Below are 20,219 nucleotides of genomic sequence, written 5' to 3' on the forward strand. Positions count from 1 at the left end.
TGATTGTAGTTTCATTTGCTCTAGTAGGCATAACTTGGGGAGTCTATCAGTCTCCATTTCATTAACTTTGCACCAGTAGTTATAAGCTCCAATTTTAGATAATGCATGAATTGTATAAATTCCCAATTCAGCTCTAACTGCTGCAGCAGACGTTCTTGGATCTACACCCAAAATACATCTCAAATGCTGGGACTGTGTTTGTTCTAGGACTGTGGTTGAGTAAAGACCCCAAATTTCAGCTCCATACAAGAGCATTGTGGTAACCTTAGCCTTATAAACCTTGATTAATGGGAGTAGGGACCCTGGGTATCTATGGTTTTTAGTATGAGCAGTAAATTCAAACAGGCTTTTGCTCTAAATGTACTCTGTTGATAATGGCAGGCCCAAGATCCAGTCTTGGAAAAAGTTACACCCAAATATACAAAGGTGTTAACCTGTTCTGAGAATTTTAACTTTAATTTTAACTGGGGTTTTTATTTGTTCAGGGATTGATATAATTTTTTAAAATTGTTTTTTGAACTTTTGTATTTTTCGTTTTAATCACCCTTGAGTCCTTCGGGAAAGGGCGGTATATAAATATAAATAAATAAATAAATAAATAAATAAATAAATAAATAAATGTTCAATTGGTTCACCATCTAATTGCCACTTATGTCTCTGATGGTTTCTTCCAGACACCATTATTTTTTATTTAGATTTGCTAATGATTAGGCACTGTTGTAGAGAAAGCGTTAAACCAAGGATAAAAATCTGAAATTTGAAACAGAAATCTTATCCATATAATTGGCTGATTTGTATTTTGTAAATTGGTTGTTAAATACATCACTAATACAAGCTGCATAATCCAACTGACCTTCTATATTTATAATCCTTTGTTTTAAACTTGAGTTGGCTTGTCTTAATCCATTGTCAAAAAGAGTGTTGGAAGTGTTTTTTTTTCTCAAATGGAGTTGTAGTTATCTGTTATAATTAAAGGAACCAATGCAGCTTGGCTGTGTAATAATTTCAGCCAAAAATTAAAGTTATGCTAGAAGAAATGTCTAGTCCATTCTGCAGCTGGGTAAATAAGCAAAGGACACCTGCTTGAAGTGGAGGTAGAGTTTATTGAACAGCAAAACAAATGCACAATTCAGCTGATAAAAGTAGGCTACAAAATCAGAATGTTAAAGAGTATTTATATTAATATAGTGGGCTTTAATCATGAGGTGTACCTTTCATGGGGACATACAAAGTCTGGACAGGATAATTCTTTTTTGCCCTGTAGGATGTGTTGATCTTGTATGTATCTCTTTCTTGATTTGGAATTTTATAAGGGCTCTGGTGTCCAGATCCACTATTGTGTTAAGAGATTTTCCTTATCTTGAAGAAATTCCATTTCCTGAAGAGATACAATTAATCAGCTGCGGCCAAGTGTCAGTGCAGATAAAACCACTTAAGTGGTTTCTTTGTATAGATATTTTTTGAGCTTGCCTGTAAATCAGATGTGGATGGGGTTGATGTGTGACCTGAATGGTGTGTGTATGTATGTGTGAGAGTAATAGCATAGGGAAGAGATAGGGAGTATGCCTACTTTACTCATTCTAGTGGCACAGGCATATCCTTGTCGATAGGCATGTTGACAACCCAGTGCTATGCCATTTAGGGCTTTAAAGCACTTTGAATTGCAGTTGGAAGGAAACTGGGACTTGATGCAGCTCACACAATTGAGGTGTAACATGGCTGAACCCATGAACAAATACAGTGCCACTGCTACATTCTACACGAGTTGTAACTTCCAAGTGAGCAGCTAGAGCAGCTCTATGTAAAGCATATTGCAGTATTCCAAATGGGAATTGACAAAGGTATGAGTGACCGTGAAGAAGACTTTCTGGTCCAAGAAAGGGTGTCATAGGCACACAAAACTTCTGTGCAAAGTTGCCCTAGCCACAGCTGCCAGAAGCATGGGATGCAAATCCTGAAAGATCCCCAAATTGCAGACGAGCTCAGTCCAATGTAGTGCAATCTTTCCAAAGTCAAAGATGACAAGGCAAAAATCCAAAGCCACTTCACCTTGCCAGAGTTGACCCAAAGCTGGTTCATCCCTATTCAGTTCCTTACTGCCTCCAAGCACTTGTACATCACAACAGTTATCACCTAATCAGCCAAGGATAGAAATGTACACTGCCACTGGATAACATCAGCATACTGATGATACTGTACCCTATGCCGTCAGATGACCTCACCCAGCAGTTTCATGTAAATGTTAAACAGGAGATAGATTTTATTTTTATGGCTTTATTGTTTCCTTTGGCTTTATTGTGGTTTTGTGAGTCACCCAGAATTCTGACACATAAGGTGAGTAGCAATAAAAGTCATTTAAATAAAACAATGAGTCACATGAGAAAAGGCTCTGAAATGGAGATTTCCTGTGATATGGCCAGCAACTGACATGCCCAGAGAGAGAATGTCTCTGGACTGTCATTTTTTTCCAACTTACTAACAGAAGGAACAGGCTTTCCTTTTATCTGATTCTCCTGGGTTAGAAAAAGTCCTAGAATCATCGCTCAAGAGTCAAGATCCTTGGAAAACAGCAACCGTCTGAAAGTAGTTTCAGAAGCTGTGCTTTTAAGCAGCTGGTGAGCCGAAGCTGGGAGGCCAGGCTGCAATTGTTGGATAAAACAGTCATTTTGGAATTTATTTTTCAAACAAACAATAAGTTGTGCCTTTCATTTCTTAATCTATGAAATTATTCTCTTTATTAACTAAACGAAGCTTTCTTTAGTCCCAGCCTTTTACTCCTTTTTGAAACTTTGTACCATTTTTGAGGCTTTATTGTTAAAGAACAAGGAAAAGGGTTGCTGGATGCAAGCTAAAAGAAGGAAGTGTAAAGTATCTTTTCTTAATTTTGATGGAGAAGTAGGAGGATAGAAATTTGTGGTTTTTGTCATTCTGCTGGGGGGGGGGGAATCTGGGTTTCCTCCAATTTGTTTGTTATTCCTTTAATGTCTCTGGGTGTGAAGAGAAGAAGGAATGTGCCATGGGTCATCTGCCTTATCTCTACCTTGATGGGAAGATATTGAAAGAGAAACAAAACCCCAGGAATGGTGCCTGGGAACTGTGCTTATCACTTTGGTTCCCATAACAACTTCGCAGGTGGGGATTGGGTGAACTGAAACCAGACATTTGGCTGTTGGGGTAGGGTTTAGGAAGGTAATAGTTTAATGTGACTTTAGCACTGGAAAACTTCAGATCTTGCTTTGCTCCCTTGCTATCACTATCTCTCAATAAAAGTTCCTTTTGAGACAATGCCTGTTTCAAGAGTTCTACTTCCTTGGGAGGACTAGTTGAGGTAGGATCTTACAGTTTTATTACATTATTTTTGAAATAATCTATAGCTCTGGTTTTGTTGTGGGTTATTAAAATTCCCCAATTTTTATGAACTCTGACTAGAAAAAGAAAAAACAAATTAAAAAAATAAAAATAACTTTTTGACCATTAGATGGAGTTACGAAGATGCTTAAACCTGAGCTCAAGTCTTTTGTTAGAGTAGTGCTTTTCAACCTTTTCACAGATTGCACTTTTAGGACATGACAATATTTGGATACCACCTGTGCTTAGCAGTGTCAAAAACTTGACAAAAAAAACGGAAAAAGTACGGGTTTTAATTTCTTCTGTGGCGGTTCCTTTACTGAATTGCTTTACCTTTGCATTGATGAACATATGACAAATTTATTCATTTTTATTAACATGCATCACTACCATGGTGGTCAGGAGGCTGGTTGACCCTTCTTCCATTCTCCCTCTCCTCTCTCTTTCACAGCCTACTCCTTCATTGATCCCTGTTTCTCTCACAGAAACTTCTCCTTTCTTCTCATTGCCTCTCTCACAGCTCTCTTCTCTTCTTTCCTTTCTTTTCACTGCTTCCCTCACAAGCCTCTCTTCTCTCTTCTCACTTTTTCTCCCACAGAAGCCTCTTTTCCTCTCCTTTCTCACTGCTTCTTTCACAAAAGCCTTTACTCTTCTCCCTTTCTCCTGTTTCTCTCACAAAAGCCTCTTCTCCATTCTCTTTGTCCCCTTCTCGTTCTGTCATCCTTTCCCGCCAAAACCTCCTTTTATATCCTCTCCTTTCTCCACCCTTTTTTCTTCTGGGAGTGTTGGAAGCACCAATCAGCATGTAGCTACGTGCGTCAACTTGGGGCTTCCACCAAGCTCCAACAGCCCTGCAGAAGTGCAGATCAGCATGTAGCCGCATGCACTGATCCTGGGACTTCTACCGAGCCCCAACAGCCCTACAGAAGTGCAGATCAGCATGTAGCCACATGCACCGATCCTGGGGCTTCTGCCAAGCCCCAACAGCCCTGCAGAAGTGCTGATTAGCTTGTAACTGCATGCGCCAATCCTGGGGCTTCTGCCGAGCTCCAACAGCCGTGCAGCTTCAGATGTCTCTCCCTCAGGTTTGTGCAGTGCTGCTGTCACTTCAGCTCATTTCTCTCCCACTCTACACTTATCTAGGATGGTTATGTACCACCTGCCAGGTGCCAAAGTACCACTGATGGTACATGTACTACAGGTTCAAAAGCCCTTTGTTAGAGAAATTGTTCATAAATCTTTACAGAGAACAACTTATTTTGTAAATCAAATCGGTATTAAAGATGATATAAAAAAGAGCAAAATTACCAAACCACTGAGACAACTTCACAAATATATTTATTTATTTATTTAATAATATTTATATACCACCCTTCTCCCAAAGGACTCAGGGCGGTGAACAGGGCAAGAATAAAAATAAAAAATTACAAAAATTAAAAAAGGATTAAATATATGCCCACTAAAAACAGTAAATACAATATTAAAACCCCAATAACCCCCCCCCCAATCCCCCATCAGGCCAGGCCGGCTTGTTCGAATAAGAATGTTTTTAGATCGCGACGAAAGGAGCGAAGATCGGGCGCCATCCGGAGCTCAACCGGTAACTGATTCCATAGCTCCGGGGTGCCCACAGAGAAGGATCTCCCCCTGGGGGCCACCAATCGACATTCTCTGATCGGTGGCACCCTGAGGAGGCCCTCTCTGTGGGAACGCACAGGGCGAAGGGATGTTGATGCCGGCAGCAGGTGTTCCCTAAGGTACTCCGGACCCCTGCCATGTAGGGCCTTAAACACCATTACTAGTATCTTGAATCTCACCCGGAAGACAACTGGTAACCAATGCAGCTCACGGAGCAGAGGTGTAACAAGGGAGTATCGGGAGACTCCCAACACAACTCTCGCGGCTGCATTCTGTACCAGTTGGAGCCTCCGGGTGGTCTTCAAGGGCAGCCCCATGTAGAGAGCGTTGCAGTAGTCCAGATGAGAGGTCACGAGCGCATGAGTGACCGTGCATAAGTCATCCCGGCCTAGATAGGGCCGCAACTGGCGCACCAGGCGAACCTGGGCGAAAGCCCCCCTAGTCACAGCTACTATGTGATCTTCCAGAGTGAGCCGTGAATCTAGGAGGACTCCCAAGTTGCGAGCCCTATCTACGGGGGGTAATAATTCACCCCCCATAGAGAGAGGTGGAATATCCGAATTAACCTGGGATGCAGGTATGCAAAGCCACTCAGTCTTGTCGGGGTTGAGTTGAAGTCTGTTCCTCCCCATCCAGACCCGAACCGACTCCAGGCAACGGGACATCACGTTGAGGGCATCACTGGGGTGGTTTGGGGTCGAAATAAAAAGCTGGGTATCATCAGCATACTGATGATACCCAACTCCAATGCCACGAATGATCTCACCCAGCGGTTTCATATAGATGTTGAACAGGAGAGGCGAGAGGAAAGACCCCTGAGGAACTCCACAAACGAGAGACCTCGAGGTCGACCTCTGCCCCCCTGTCAACACCGACTGCGAACGTCCCAGGAGATAGGAGGAGAACCACTGCAAAACCATGCCTCCCACTCCCAATCCCCTGAGACGCCGCAGTAAGATACCATGGTCGATGGTATCGAAAGCCGCTGAGAGGTCTAATAGGACTAGGACAGAGGAATGTCCCCTGTCCCGAGCCCTCCAGAGATCATTCACCAGCGCGACCAATGCCGTCTCCGTGCTGTACCCCGGCCTGAAACCCGATTGGTGCGGGTCTAGATAATCCGCTTCATCCAGGACCAGAGGAAGCTGATGCGCCACCACACTCTCAACAACCTTCGCAAGGAAGCGAAGGTTGGAGACCGGATGAAAGTTGTTCAACACAGCTGGGTCCAAGGCAGGCTTCTTGAGGAGAGGCCTCACCACCGCCTCTTTCAAGACGGCGGGGAAGCTACCCTCACTCAGAGAAGCCGATATAACTGCCTGGAACCAGCTTCGTGTCCTCTCCCGGGCTGCATAAACCAGCCAGGAAGGGCACGGGTCCAATAAACATGTGGTGGAGCTCAGCCTCCCCATAATCCTGTCCACTTCCTCCGGAGTCACAGAATCAAACTCCTCCCAGGTAATATCGACAAGACCGCCCGTGTCCTGATCATCAGACTCTGCCCAGTCAGAGTCCAGACTGGTCCGAATCCGAGCGATTTTGTCCGACAGATGTTGGTTAAACTCCTCGGCACGACCCTGCAAGGGTTCATCCCTCACCTCTTGATTAAGGAGGGAGCGAGTCACCCTAAACAGGGCGGCCGGGCGATTATCTGCGGACGCGATAAGGGTAGCAAAGTGATTAGACCTCGCCACCCTTATCACTACGAGATAAGACCTAATATAGGCTCTAAGTCGCAATCGGTCGGATTCGGATCGGCTGGATCTCCAACCGCTCTCTAGGCTCCGTCTCTCGATGCTTCATCTCCCGGAGCTCCGCGGAAAACCATGGAGCTCGACGGGATCTGCACCGGGTCAGGGGCCGCAAGGGTACAACTCGGTCAAGAGCCTCGGTGGCTGCCCTTTGCCAGGCTTCCACTAAGGCGTCCGCCGAGCTGTGAGCAAAGGAGGTAGGTGGGGTCCCCAGCGCTGCCTGGAACCTCTCGGGATCCATTAAGCGTCTGGGGCGGTACCATTTGATTGGTTCCACACACCCACGGTGGGGAGTGGCAAAACGGAAGACCAGCCGCAGGAGATGATGATTGGTCCATGACAGGGGCATAACAATTGGGGAGCCCCCACCAAGATCATCTAACCACCGTCCAGATAAGAAAATCAGGTCAAGGGTGTGGCCTCCCACATGAGTCGGTCCCGAAATTACTTGTGTCAGGTCTATGGCCGTCATGGAAGCCATGAACTCCCGAGCTAACTCAGGTGATCCTCCCAGGGATGGTAGATTGAAGTCCCCCAAAACTATAAGTTTCGGGAACTCAATCACCAACCCAGAGAGGACATCGAGAAGCTCAGGCAGGGCTGCTGCTGCGTGACTAGGCGAAAGGTACACCAGCAGCAAGCCCAACTGCGCACCAGGGCCGCATCTCAGGAAGAGAGACTCACACCCGACTATCTGGGGAATGGTGGCCTCCCGCGGACACAAGGTCTCCCTCATAACAACAGCCACTCCCCCACCCCTACCCTGAGCCCGAGGCCGGTGTAGCACCCGAAAACCTGGTGGGCAAAGATCAACCAGAGGAATACCGCCCTCTGGGCCCAACCAAGTCTCTGTGATGCAAGCCAGGTCTGCCTGCTCACCCTCGACCAAGTCGCGGACGAGAGGAGCTTTATTAGCAACAGACCTGGCATTCAAGTACACCAGCCGGAGCTCAAGGGGCTGCACGTCCTCGCTCCCGGGACCTCGGGGCAGAGCCAGAGGGTCGGAGTGCCTCACCGCTTGCAAGCAGCGGAGAGGCCTTCCCTGAGATTGATACGGCCCTCTGTTCCTACACCTGCTGCCATTCCCTAACATCGTGGGAATGGGTAGTCCCACGACCAGCCCTGGAGCCCCGGAGGCAACCGACCCCTGCTCCTCCCCCCTGCGATCCACCCTGGAACTGGCCTGAACAGAGGTTGTTGGACTGCCCCCCTTGTCCAAACAACCAAAAGAAGTACCCTCCCCCCTCCCTAACCCCCAAAAAAATTTAGACAAGAAGCTAACCAGGGGCCTCTTATTGGATTTATGTCGGAGGCCCCTACCCGTGCCCAGCCATCTCTCAGGGTCCCAATAAGCGGGCCCTTCATCGAGATTATAAGCGGCTAGAAAGGCGGGTCGCACCCAGGAAGGGGGAGCACCCCTGAGGGCAAACAAGTCCGTGAAAGAATACCTGAAACAAGGCATAAGAAGCAAATCCAGGTAAAAGGCAGTCCATAGTTAATAAGGAGGGTCCAAACAGGATAAATGGGTGTCCAGACCCTCCACCCAGCTACTGCCACTCAGCTGGGTGAACCCCCAGGACAGGCCAACCACTGTCCTCTCACGACGGTCGCAGAGCCTATTCCCGGGGGGATGGTCTGAAGCACACACTCTGGGTATAGCATGCCCCATAGAGCTCTCACCTCTAGGGGCAGCAGGTGTAAGTTCAAGCCACCCTCTCACGGTGGCTAATACCCAGAGTCCTCTGAGTCCTTTGGGGATGATGTGTAGAAGACAATAAGCAATAGTTCGTAAAGGCAAGAATGTAATAGTGTGATAAGCCATGATAGTCTGCTCTGCTAACAACCAAGTCCTTCGCTGCTCCGCCATTCCAGGAGATTGTTCCTGGCCACAACTCCATGGGCCCCCAGTTCTACAGTAATTGGAGCCTTCCAGAGTGTGGTCTACAAAGTCTAACTCCTCCAGGCTTACTGATTTCCCCCAAGCCCCATCAGAATCCAACGGCACCGACCAGATCACAATGGTGCCGCAAAGAGCACGGGTCTTTCAGGCTCCTCCGGAACAACCAGGGCCCACTGGGCTCCACCGGGGTTAACCGGCTAACCCAGGAACCTTCGGGGCCACCAGAAACACTGAAGGTGCCAGGCTGTCTGGAGTAAGCAGAGCAAACAGGAGACAAAACAGGTTGACAGCAATGCCACCGCGGAGCTACCAAGGCTGCTGCTGTTGCCGGAATGCCGCTGCAGACACCGTCGCCGTCACTGTTGATACCGGAGCGCCGCCAGAGCCGAGAACGATCTAGAAAACGCTGCTGCCACTGCCGATGGAAAACGGGCCGAGAAGGCCCAGGTGCCAGCGGCGCAAGCAGCCCGAAAAAACGGCCCAAAAAGCAGCGGTCGATGTCAAGAGGCCTAAAACGGCCCGGGAGCAATGCCGCCGCCGCCACCGTCGCCGCCGCCGTCAAAGTGGACCGAAAGTGCTGTCGCCGTCACAGTCGAGAGCAGACCGAGACCACCAAAACGGCCTGAAACGGCCCGCAAACGCCTTCGACGACACCGCCAACAGTCAGGAACCATCTGAAGACACCGTTGCCGCCGCCACTGAAAACGCCGCCGCCAAAAACGCTGCCGAGAATGGCTCGGAGGACGCCCGAAGCGGTAGGAAGACGCCGCGAACGCCCAGCCCGGCAGACCAGCACACCAGCAGACCAGCGGAACGCCAACGGTAAGGTTAGCAGGCAGCAGACAGCATTGTCCAGCTGCATAACTCATTGCCCATCACTATCACCCCAAGACAGAGGGCATAAAGCACCCCTGAGGGGCTCCTAGGACACCTAATTTCTGGGACTTGCAGAGCTCAGCCCAACACGTCCGCCTGCACGCCTGCCATCTTGAAAGTCAATGCAGATAACTGCAATTTTGAAATACAAATCTGACATTCTATTAGCACAAGTGAAACAAGACTTTTGAAAAAAATTACAAGAGGACCAGTTTTGGACTTTTTCTTCATGGAAACTAACAAGGTTGAGAATTCTTTGAGTAAAAGAGAACTGATCTCTGAGAAGACGATGACTTTATGTGGAAGAGCTTCACGTTAATATACAATTTTTAATAGAACAGCTTTGGGATTTTTTCCCATGGTTGTTAAAAATTTGTGGAGGAAATGGGACTTGAAAGACACTCCTTTTTATTACAATGTTTTATTAGTTATACAATACAATGGAAATATAAAAGTAATTATCAGAAAAGGGGAAGGGAAAGGGGAATAGAGAAGTGAGGTAAGGGGGGGAAAAAGGCATTGACTTCCAACTTCCTTTGGTGCAATAGGCTATCAACTTCAGACCTCAACTTTTTACTTTTACAAAATAATATAAACTAGCCATTTCAATAACATTAAATTTATCTAATTTTCATTTTTTTCCACCTTAAGCACAAAATCTAGAAGCGGTTTCCACATGACAATAAAAGTATTGTATTCTTTTCTTTAATCAGTACAGTCAATTTAGCTCCTGCTAGCTCCATCAGTTTTTGTAACCATTCCTGTGTTAATTTGCTGTTAATTGCCATCAATAAACACTGGTCAGACTGTTGCTGCCTAGCCAGCTACCTTGTTGACCATCAATTATCATTTGTGGAACCAGGGCTGGTAAGGACTCTGACATGTTGTAGGAATCAATGCAGTCTACCCCATTTCTGAGGGTAGAGTAATCTTGCTGCTGTCAACATATATAACATCAAAGTTCCATATTCTTTGTCCATTAGCCCCAAGAGAAAATTCTCTGGTTTTCTTTCTATATTTACTTAAGAATTTTCTGTATTAACATATGAATCCTATTCCAATATTTTCTTGCTTTATCACATGCCCACCATAAATGGTAAAAAGTCCCCTCTTTACATTTACATTTCCAACATTGGGAGTTGAAAGACATTCCTAGAAGAAAAAGATTTTATCCTATAAGGATACGCTTGAGGGAGTGACCTAAATGCAATGAAAAGTTAGGATGTATCAGTAGCAGTAGGCGTGAGCTTAAATGGACTCCAGAAGATGGTAGAGGACAGGAAGGCCTGGAGGAACATTGTCCATAGGGTCGCGATGGGTCGGACACGACTTCGCAACTAACAACAACATCTTTACAAGTCTGACATATGTACTGAAAGAAAGTTTTAATGTAGTATTATGTTTATAAAATGGCTTTGTAAATGTTTATTTTCTGTCTTTTTATGTTTGAATAACTCCCAAAGTTTAATGTATTTGTGTATGTTAAGAAGTTTAAAAAGTAAAAAAAAGATGTTAGAACTTATTGATCTTAGAAATGTTTTTTAAAAAGTTTAATATTTTAAAATTTAGAAAAATATTTTTTCCTTTAGGATTAAAAACACTGAAAGAATACACTGAATTTTATTAATATGAATTATGAGTATATAAACAATGAGCAAACAAAATTTAATAAAATTTGATTAAAAAAAGAGAAAAGGCTCCTAACCATGATAAAGACTTTTCAGAATGTAGGAAAACCAATGAATTCTAGTAACTATCAAATGCACAGAGCTATTAGCACATCTTTTAAATGGCTGGGTGTACTAGAAAACTAAAGTATCAAATCAGCAACTTATACCAATATCTTTCATGAATATTTGAACATTACAGGTGGCAATAACAAGAATAAACCTACCGTTTGTACTGTGTATATTCTGGGGGCACAGAGCATTTTGGTTTTGAACAATTTAATTATTTAGAAACATAGTTTTGTGATGAATATATAGATTCTGTCGTGACTTACTATCTAGCATAAGAACTGTTAATATCACAAATTGTTTAGACAAACTGGTGAACATGCTGGGAAGAAACAACAATTAGAAGACAATAATTTTAAATAAATTGTGGAGAGATGCACATTGAGGAAATACCCTCAAGGTTACATACATATTGACACATGATCTGAGCTATTAATAACTAACAAGAAGATATTAAAGTAAAAATGAATAACTCAGTGAAGATATGAAATTCAATGGGCGATAGCTGTGAAAAAGGCCAATTGTGCTATACCATTTCAGACAAATGGCTGTCCAGTCTCTTCTTAAAAACTTCCAGTGTTGGAGCATTCACAGCTTCTGGAGGCAGTTGTTCCACCGATTAATTGTTGTAACTGTCAGAAAATCTCTCCTTAGTTCTAGGTTGCTTCTCTCCTTGGTTAGTTTCCATCCATTGCTTGTTGTCCTGCCTTCAGATGCTTTGGGAGAATAGCTTGTAACATTCAAACAGTTAAAAAATAGTTTTGAGTCTGAAGTATGGAAAAGGTTTTTCTCAATTCCAATAGATCATACTTCTCTTAGAGAAAGCATAAATAGTTGTTAATGCTAAACACTTCTGTGGCAGGACCCATATTCATGCTGACTGTTGCAAACTTGCTTAATTTGGTTCAAAAGGCAGGCAGCAAGCTGTGCAACTGTACCAGCCTGGGATAATGTGGGATCTCAAAGGAGCCATATACATCTAAGTTGCCACATTATGAAGCAGCTGAAAATTTCCAGTCTGAAAGACTGCAAGCTTTAAGTAAGAACTGTTGGCTAAAGATCATATTTTTTTTCCCCGGCTCCCAAGATGGCGGACGTGCTGAGGTGAGCTCCGTGAGCCCCAGCGGTAAGGCGTCCCCCAGGAGCCCCTCAGGAATGCCTTTGAGCCCCTGTGTTGGGGTCAGGGTGACAGGCAACAAAACAGGCAATGTGCCGTCCGTTGCTTCTCCGGGCCGGCCGTAGCGTCGCCATGTCATCTCTGGGCCGCTCCCGGGCCGTTTGCAGCAGTTTCTAACCAATGCCGACGTCTCCTCGCTGCCTTCAACCGTCTCCGACCACTCTTGGCGGCAGCAGCGTCTCTGAGCGGTTTTTATCGGAGGAGACGCCCGCAGATCATCTGGGCAGAGGAGACAGCGGCGGCGACAATGGCGGCGATGTCTTCGGGCCGCTCTCGGGCCGTTTTTGGGGTGCTTTCAGTGGCGGCGGCGGCAGCAGCGGCGTGGCATCTCCAGGCAGCTCCCGGGCCGTTCGCGGCCGTTTATAACCGATACCGACGCCTTCTCACTGCTCTGAGCCTCCTCGGACCACTCTTGGCGTCGGCGTCGTCTCTGAGCTGCTTTCACCGGAGGAGACGCCCGCGGATCATCTGGGCAGAGGAGACGGCGGCGGCGGCTACGGCGGCGATGTACTCGGGCCGCTCTCGGGCCGCTTTTCAGGCCGCTTTTGGCGGCGTCGGTGATGGCGTCTTGGTCCTTGCTCGGCCCGCTTCGATGATCAGCGATGCCGTTTTCCGGGCCTTGGCCTGTTTCGCCGACAGCATTCCTCTGACCCAGTTTTGGACCGAATGGCGACGGCGGCGTCTTCAGCAACAGCGACGGTGGCAGCGACGTTGCAGCGGACAGCGCTCCTTTTTTGGCAGCGGCAGCAGTAGTGGCACTTGCAGTGGTTCCTGCAACGGCGAAGCCCTCCGCTTCCCGACTCCTCATCCCCCCTTTGAAGACCTGGGACTCCCGTACCTCTGGGAGGCCGCGCTCTGGACGGTCCCCAACCAGTAGGGGCCTATGGAGTTGCGGCCGGGAACGATGCCCAGAATATCAGTGCGGCGAGGGAACTGTGGGGGTGACTGGACCACCGAATCCGATACCAGACGGGAACTCACCACCTTGCGACTTCTGCCTGCATATAAACCCTCTTGCCTTCCCTTCTTTCCCCATAGGACCAGATGGGCCTGGGTTCAAGCCACGGTGGGAGAGTGGCTTGATCTTACACCTGCAGCCCCATAGAGGTGGGAGCTCTATGGGGTGTGCTTCACCCAGAGTGCGTTTTCTGGACTATCCCCGGGAACAGAGTCACACCCCATCGTGAGAGGATGGGGAGTGGCCTGTTTCTGGGGTTCACCCGGCTAAGTGGCAGTGAGGCTGGGTGATGGTCCAGATACTCACCTACCCTCTGACTCGACCCTCCTACTGAACTACCATCTATGGGACTGCCTTCCCTGGATCCTCCTTGACTTTATGCACCTACGTTACTCTAGCATGGACCTGTTCGCCCTCAGGGGTGCCCCCCTCTCCTGGGTGCGACTCGCCTTCTCTACCACCTCCAATCTCGATGAAGGGCCCGACTGTTGGGACCCTGAGAAATGGCCGGGCAGGGTCAGGGGCCTCCAGCATAAATTCAATAAGAGGCCCCTGGTTAATTTTTTAGCAAAATTTTTTGTGGGGTTAGGGAGGGGGTGGGAGTGGGCTGTGGTTGTTTGGCTAATGGGGGCTGTCCAACAACCGTTGCTCAGGCCAGGCCTGGCATCGATCGCGAAGGAGAGGAGCGGGGTTCGATCACCACCGAGGCTCGGAAGCGAGTCGTGGGACTACCAATTCCCAGGACGTTGGGGAACGGCAGAAGGTGTGTGAACAGAGGGCCATATCGACACCGGGAGGGTCATCTACGCTATCTACAAGCGGTGAGACGCTCTGACCCTCTGTCTCTTCCCCGAGGACCCGGGAGCGAGGATGTGCAGCCTCCTGAGCTCCGGCTGGTCTACCTGAATGCCAGGTCCGTTGCTAATAAGGCTCCCCTTGTTCGGGATCTATTTGAGGGTGAGCACGCGGACCTGGCTTGCATCACGGAGACTTGGTTGGGCCCAGAGGGCGGTGTTCCTTTGGTTGACCTTTGCCCACCAGGTTTCCGGGTGCTACACCAGCCCCGGCCTCATGGTAGGGGTGGAGGAGTGGCGGTAATTATTAGGGAGACCCTAGGTCCACGGGAGACCACCATTCCTCAGATAGTCGGGTGTGAGTCTCTCTTTTTGAGATGTGGTCCTGGGGCGCAGTTGGGCCTGCTGGTGGTGTACATCTCTCCTAGTCGCGCAGCGGCAGCCCTGCCTGAGCTACTCGATGTCATCTCGGGGTTGGTGGTTGAGTTCCCCAAACTTATAGTTTTGGGCGACTTCAATCTACCATCCCTAGGAGGATCATCTGAGCTAGCTTGGGAGTTCATGGCTTCCATGACGGCTATGGACCTGACGCAAATAATTCTTGGACCGACTCATGAGGGAGGCCACACCCTTGACTTGGTTTTCTTATCTGGACGGTGGTTTGATGATCTTGGTGGGGGCTCTCCAACCATTATGCCCCTGTCATGGACAGATAATCACCTCCTGCGGCTGGACTTCCGTTTTGCCACCCCCTGCCGTGGGTGTACGGAGCCAACCAGATGGTACCGCCCCAGGCGCTTAATGGATCCTGACAGGTTCCAGGCAGCGCTTGGGACCCCACCTGCACCCCCTGCTCACAGCTCGGCGGATGCCTTAGTGGAAGCCTGGGAAAGGGCAGCCACGGAGGCACTTGACCGAGTTGTACCCTTGCGGCCCTTGACCCGGCGCAGATCCCAGCGAGCCCCATGGTTCTCTGCGGAGCTCCGGGAGATGAAGCGTCGGAGACGGGGCCTAGAGAGCCGTTGGAGATCCAGTTAATCCGAATCCGACCAGTTGCGACTAAGAACCCATATTAGGTCTTATCTCGCAGCGATAAGAGTGGCGAGATCCAATTACTTCTCCGCCCTCATCGCGTCCGCAGATAATCGCCCGGCTGCCCTGTTTAGAGTGACCCGCTCCCTTCTCAATAAGGAGGTGAGGGAGGAGCCCTTGCAGGGTCGAGCTGAGGAATTTGGTCAATATCTGCTGGATAAAATCGCTCGGATTCAAACCGGCCTGGACTCCAACTGGGCAGAGTCTGACGAACAGGACACGGGCGGTCTTGTCGACGTTATCTGGGAGGAGTTTGATCCTGTGACTCCGAAGGAAGTGGACAGGATTATGAGGAGGTTGAGCTCCACCACATGCTTATTGGACCCGTGCCCTTCCTGGCTGGTTTATGCAGCTCGGGAGGGGACACGAGGCTGGTTCCAGGCGGTCATATCGGCTTCTTTGAGTGAGGGTAACTTCCCCGCCGCCTTGAAGGAGGCGGTGGTGAGACCTCTCCTCAAGAAGCCCGCCTTGGACCCAGCTACATTAAATAACTTTCGTCCGGTCTCCAACCTTCGCTTTCTTGCAAAGGTTGTTGAGAGTGTGGTGGCGCATCAGCTCCCTCTGGTCCTGGATGAAGCGGATTATCTAGACCCGTGGCAATCGGGTTTCAGGCCCGGGTACAGCACGGAGACGGCATTGGTCGCTCTGGTGAATGATCTCTGGAGGGCCCGGGACAGGGGATATTTCTCTGTCCTAGTCTTATTAGACCTCTCGGCGGCTTTCGATACCATCGACCATGGTATCCTACTGCGGCGCCTCAGGGGACTGGGAGTGGGAGGCACAGTTCTTCGGTGGTTCTCCTCCTATCTCCTGGGACGCTCGCAGTCGGTGTTGGCAGGGGGACAAAGGTCGACCCCAAGGTCTCTCGTTTGTGGAGTTCCTCAGGGGTCGGTCCTCTTGCCTCTCCTGTTCAACATCTACATGGCTGTACATACCGGCATGTCAGGATATTCAGAGTATTCCATCTCTTAATATTGGGGGCGAGTTATTGCCCCCCGTAGATAGGGCTCGCAACCTGGGTGTCCTCCTAGATTCACAGCTCTCCTTAGAAGATCACATAGGAGCTGTGACTAGGGGGGCTTTCACTCAGGTTCGCCTGGTGCGCCAGCTACGACCCTATCTGGACCTGGATGCCTTGCGTACAGTCACCCATGCACTTGTGACCTCTCGTCTTGACTACTGCAACGCTCTTTACATGGGGCTGCCCTTGAGAACCACTCGGAAGCTTCAGCTGGTACAGAGTGCAGCTGCACGAACACTTTTGGGGGCTTCCCGATACTCCCATATTACACCTCTGCTCCGTGAGCTGCACTGGCTTCCAGTTGCCTTCTGAGTGAAATTCAAGGTGCTAGTGATGACATACAAAGCCCTACATGGCATGGGTCCGGATTACCTACGGGAGCACCTACTGCCAGCGTCAACACCCCTCCGTCCTGTGCGCTCCCACAGAGAGGGCCTCCTCAGGGTGCCACCGGTCAGAGAATGCCGGCTGGTGACCCCCAGGGGGAGAGCATTCTCAGTGGGTGCGCCAATCCTTTGGAACTGCTTGCCAGCCGAAATCCGGATGGCCCCCGACCTTCGCACCTTCCGGCGTGACTTAAAAACCTATCTATTCCAGCAAGCCGGCCTGGCCTGATAGATTTGGGGTTTTATTTTTTTTATTATTGCTTTATTGTATACTTACTTTGCTCTGTACACCGTCCTGAGTCCTCCGGGAGAAGGGCGGTATATAAAACAAACAAACAAACAAATAAATAAATAAATATTGCAATAGTTCAGCCTTAGTATTGCCTGCAAATAAGTCACTGAAGTCAGGTCCATCTTCTTTAGGTAGGGGTGAACTTAACTCTGTCAGTACTTGACACATGTCATTTTTGCATCAATGTCATGTAGATATCCAGTCATCTAGAAGGTCACCTTGGTAAATGTACCCAGAACATTTTTAATTCCATTAAAAATGTCTACCTAACAAAATCTAATCCCTCAGATCAATAACATCTTGACTAGTTTCAATTTATTCTTCCAAATTCAGGTCTTCCACATTCACCCCTAAAGCTATTAACCTGAAAATATCAAATCCCAAGCTCCAAAAAAGAGATTTACAACTGAGTGTCATCAGAGTATTGGGCAGTAATTTCAAAAGGGCAAACTATCTTTTCAGTGACTTCATATTGATATTAAATAACATGGAAGGCAAGAATAAATTAGAATCAGTATTTTTATTGCATTCAATAACCAGACTAGCAAGTTGAAATATTACTAAACACAGAATAATTCCCAAGATGTCAAATAAAAAGTCCTACTATTACATACTTGTAACACAAAGAAAATGGATCCATCAGATTGCAAGTCCAACTCCCCACCCCATGAATAAATAGCAGTGCCTTACGTGTCTCATAGTATAATATTTCCGTCTGAATGATTTTGTCTACCTACATGCCAAATTCTGTTCTAAAACTAGGCAGGAATGGATGAAGACAAATAACATTATAGTTACTCAAACTGCAGTCCCACCTTGGCTAAATTCAGTGTATTGGATCCTGGCTGATAGTTGGTAACATCACCACCTCTTTTAGATCAGCATGAGATTTCTGTTTTGAAAAATCTTTAGAACAAAATACTTAGAGGGACTTGCAAGGCAATCAGGATAAGGATCTAGTATAAAAACAATGTGAATAAATCCAATAATCTTACTTCATCAAGAAACAGATTCAGAGACATATTAGAAGACACTGCAGAAGCACAATAATCTTTAACAAAAAGCTGTATTTTTATGTATTACTTTTACACAAAACCAAATTTTAGAACTCTGAATATATCAGAAAGAAAAGTAATGTTAATTTCTTGGCATTAATAAAAAATCTTTAATGCTGTAATATTTTCTAAAAAAATTATCATCCATTTTTATTCCGTAACATAGTGTTATTACGTGATATTGCAAAAGTATAGACTCAACCCCCTCAATTGTTTTTGCTCAGAAATGTATAATATGAAAAACAACATTCCTTTGGAACTTCAGAATTATGTTGCAGGAATCTGTGGGAGTCCAAATTCATCCACCAGTACCCCATCCTGTGAGAATGAAGATACAAAACTTATGATTAACTGTTGCTTTGTCCCCAAACTATGCAAACTCATTTTAAATAGAGATTAATACTGCAATAATCTTATTTAGATCAAGAATGCCCTAGCAAACAGTGAAGTATTATGTCCATATGTCAAGCACTGATCACTCATCAAAAGATCTTATAAATATTAATTATTTAACTGTGATATGATTGCTTTACAAAGTTAATTGAACAAGTTAGTAAGTTAACAATACAAATAGATATGTTGTAAGCCCAAATCCTATATGAGGATAACCAAAAAAAAAAGTTCAGCTGACTTTCATATGAAAAAGGAAGTAACCAATTCATGACTTGGGAATTATTCCTGCAAATATTGTAGGGATGTTTAAAATATTTCAATACTCACATGATTATCAAATGTGTTTTAAGCTGGAGAGAAATACATGTGTTTGGAGAATTCTGTTACGAAGGTAGAGCAAATCATATTCTGACCCCAAACAAGACCAAACCTGATCATTAAGAACTGTAATGGGGCTGTGACTGAAAACAGTACCCAATCACAAATTACAAAATGCTTCCAGCCTAACCAAAATAGCATCACAAATAAGGTGATGGGACAGTTTAACAAAGCAGATATGCCTATGCTGACAATTACAGGGCTATTAGCCTGCCCGTTAAGTTACTTGTTTTAAAAAATTGCTATGGAAAAATTAAAGTTTCATGTGCTTGGGGCAGTGCACTGTATGTACAATGTAAGCTTTGTTTTACTGACAGGCATACAAGGAATGTGTATGCATGCACATTTATTTGCATAGTATAGTTATGTTTTATTTTCAGATTTAGAAACTCTCATCTTTCTCACAGAATAATTTCATATAGAACTGTTGCTTAATGTTGCTGAAGTTGCATGAATGCAAGGTTACATTATTATATAATTATAATGTGTGTGTGTGTTATACAGTATAAAAATTTTATGCTTTGGCTGCTTGTGCACTCTATGGATGCACGTGACTTTGTGCAGGTGGTCCCTCCTTCCAGGAGTACCTGCATGTGGCCACGGTGGACAGATAGGTAGATGCCGCAGCAATCAGGCGAGCAAAGCTCAAGCGGCCCCACATGGACCCCCCCATGGACCCTGATTGTGCCGCTTCAACTGGTCAATCTGGTGCAGCTGGTCGAGCATCTTGCTGTTTTATTATAGCAAGAGCTGCATGCCTTGAGGGGCTATTTGTGGCAGGGGGGCATCGGCCAGACTAGGGGCACTGGGCACAAAGGGTCAGCCTCCTCTTGTCCCATGCATGGCCAGTGCAGCAGGTAGCTCAGAGGCGGAAAGCCCAAGTCATACAAGTGCTGCCACAGCCCTGAGGGCATCACAGGGAAGCAGAGCATGCACCGCTTGAGCCTCACTTGCCCCCCTGCCACTAATGCCCCTTTAGGTGGGTGGCCCCCGAGCTGGAGTACAGTCTGCAGTTCTTGCAGCAATTACCTAGCAAGATACTCTGGCAGCTGCACCAGGAGATCACTCTTTTGAAGCAATGCAACCAGGGTGCATGCAGGGGTGGGGGGGGGCACTCAAACATTGCTTGACTGACCGCCGCAATATCCATGTCACCAAGGAGACTGGCCACACGTCTGCCTGCCTGCCCAAAGGCCAAGGTTCTAATCATAGCAGAGTCTCGTTTTTCCTTTTCAGGCCCTCCCAAGTGGGATGTGGGCCAATGAATGTTGGCAAGGCTGGAGCTGGGATGTAGCTGGAATGTGGCTACAAATGTAGCCTGACCACAGGGTGAGCAACTGTTACTGGGCTGATGCCACTGCTGCTACTGGAGGGGCTGTGCCAGGTGCACATCACCTCCTCTGGTGGTCTGGCTTGGGCCAGGA

The 20,219-nt window shown here is 47.1% G+C and overlaps 1 protein-coding gene across 1 annotated transcript in view; it reads right to left on the minus strand.

Annotated features, from left to right (window-relative positions):
• Positions 1-17,470: 17,470 nt before the first annotated feature.
• The window catches only part of CHMP5 (charged multivesicular body protein 5), a 62,648-nt gene continuing 59,899 nt past the window's right edge, over positions 17,471-20,219 (minus strand). The window contains exon 8 of the mRNA XM_081344323.1: positions 17,471-18,342. Coding sequence (XP_081200449.1) covers positions 18,292-18,342 — 51 coding nt within the window. The 3' untranslated portion in view covers positions 17,471-18,291. The remainder of the gene's footprint in view (positions 18,343-20,219) is intronic.

The sequence above is a fragment of the Vipera berus genome (assembly GCF_964194415.1).
Source record: "Vipera berus genome assembly, chromosome: Z".
Lineage (NCBI taxonomy): Eukaryota > Metazoa > Chordata > Lepidosauria > Squamata > Viperidae > Vipera > Vipera berus.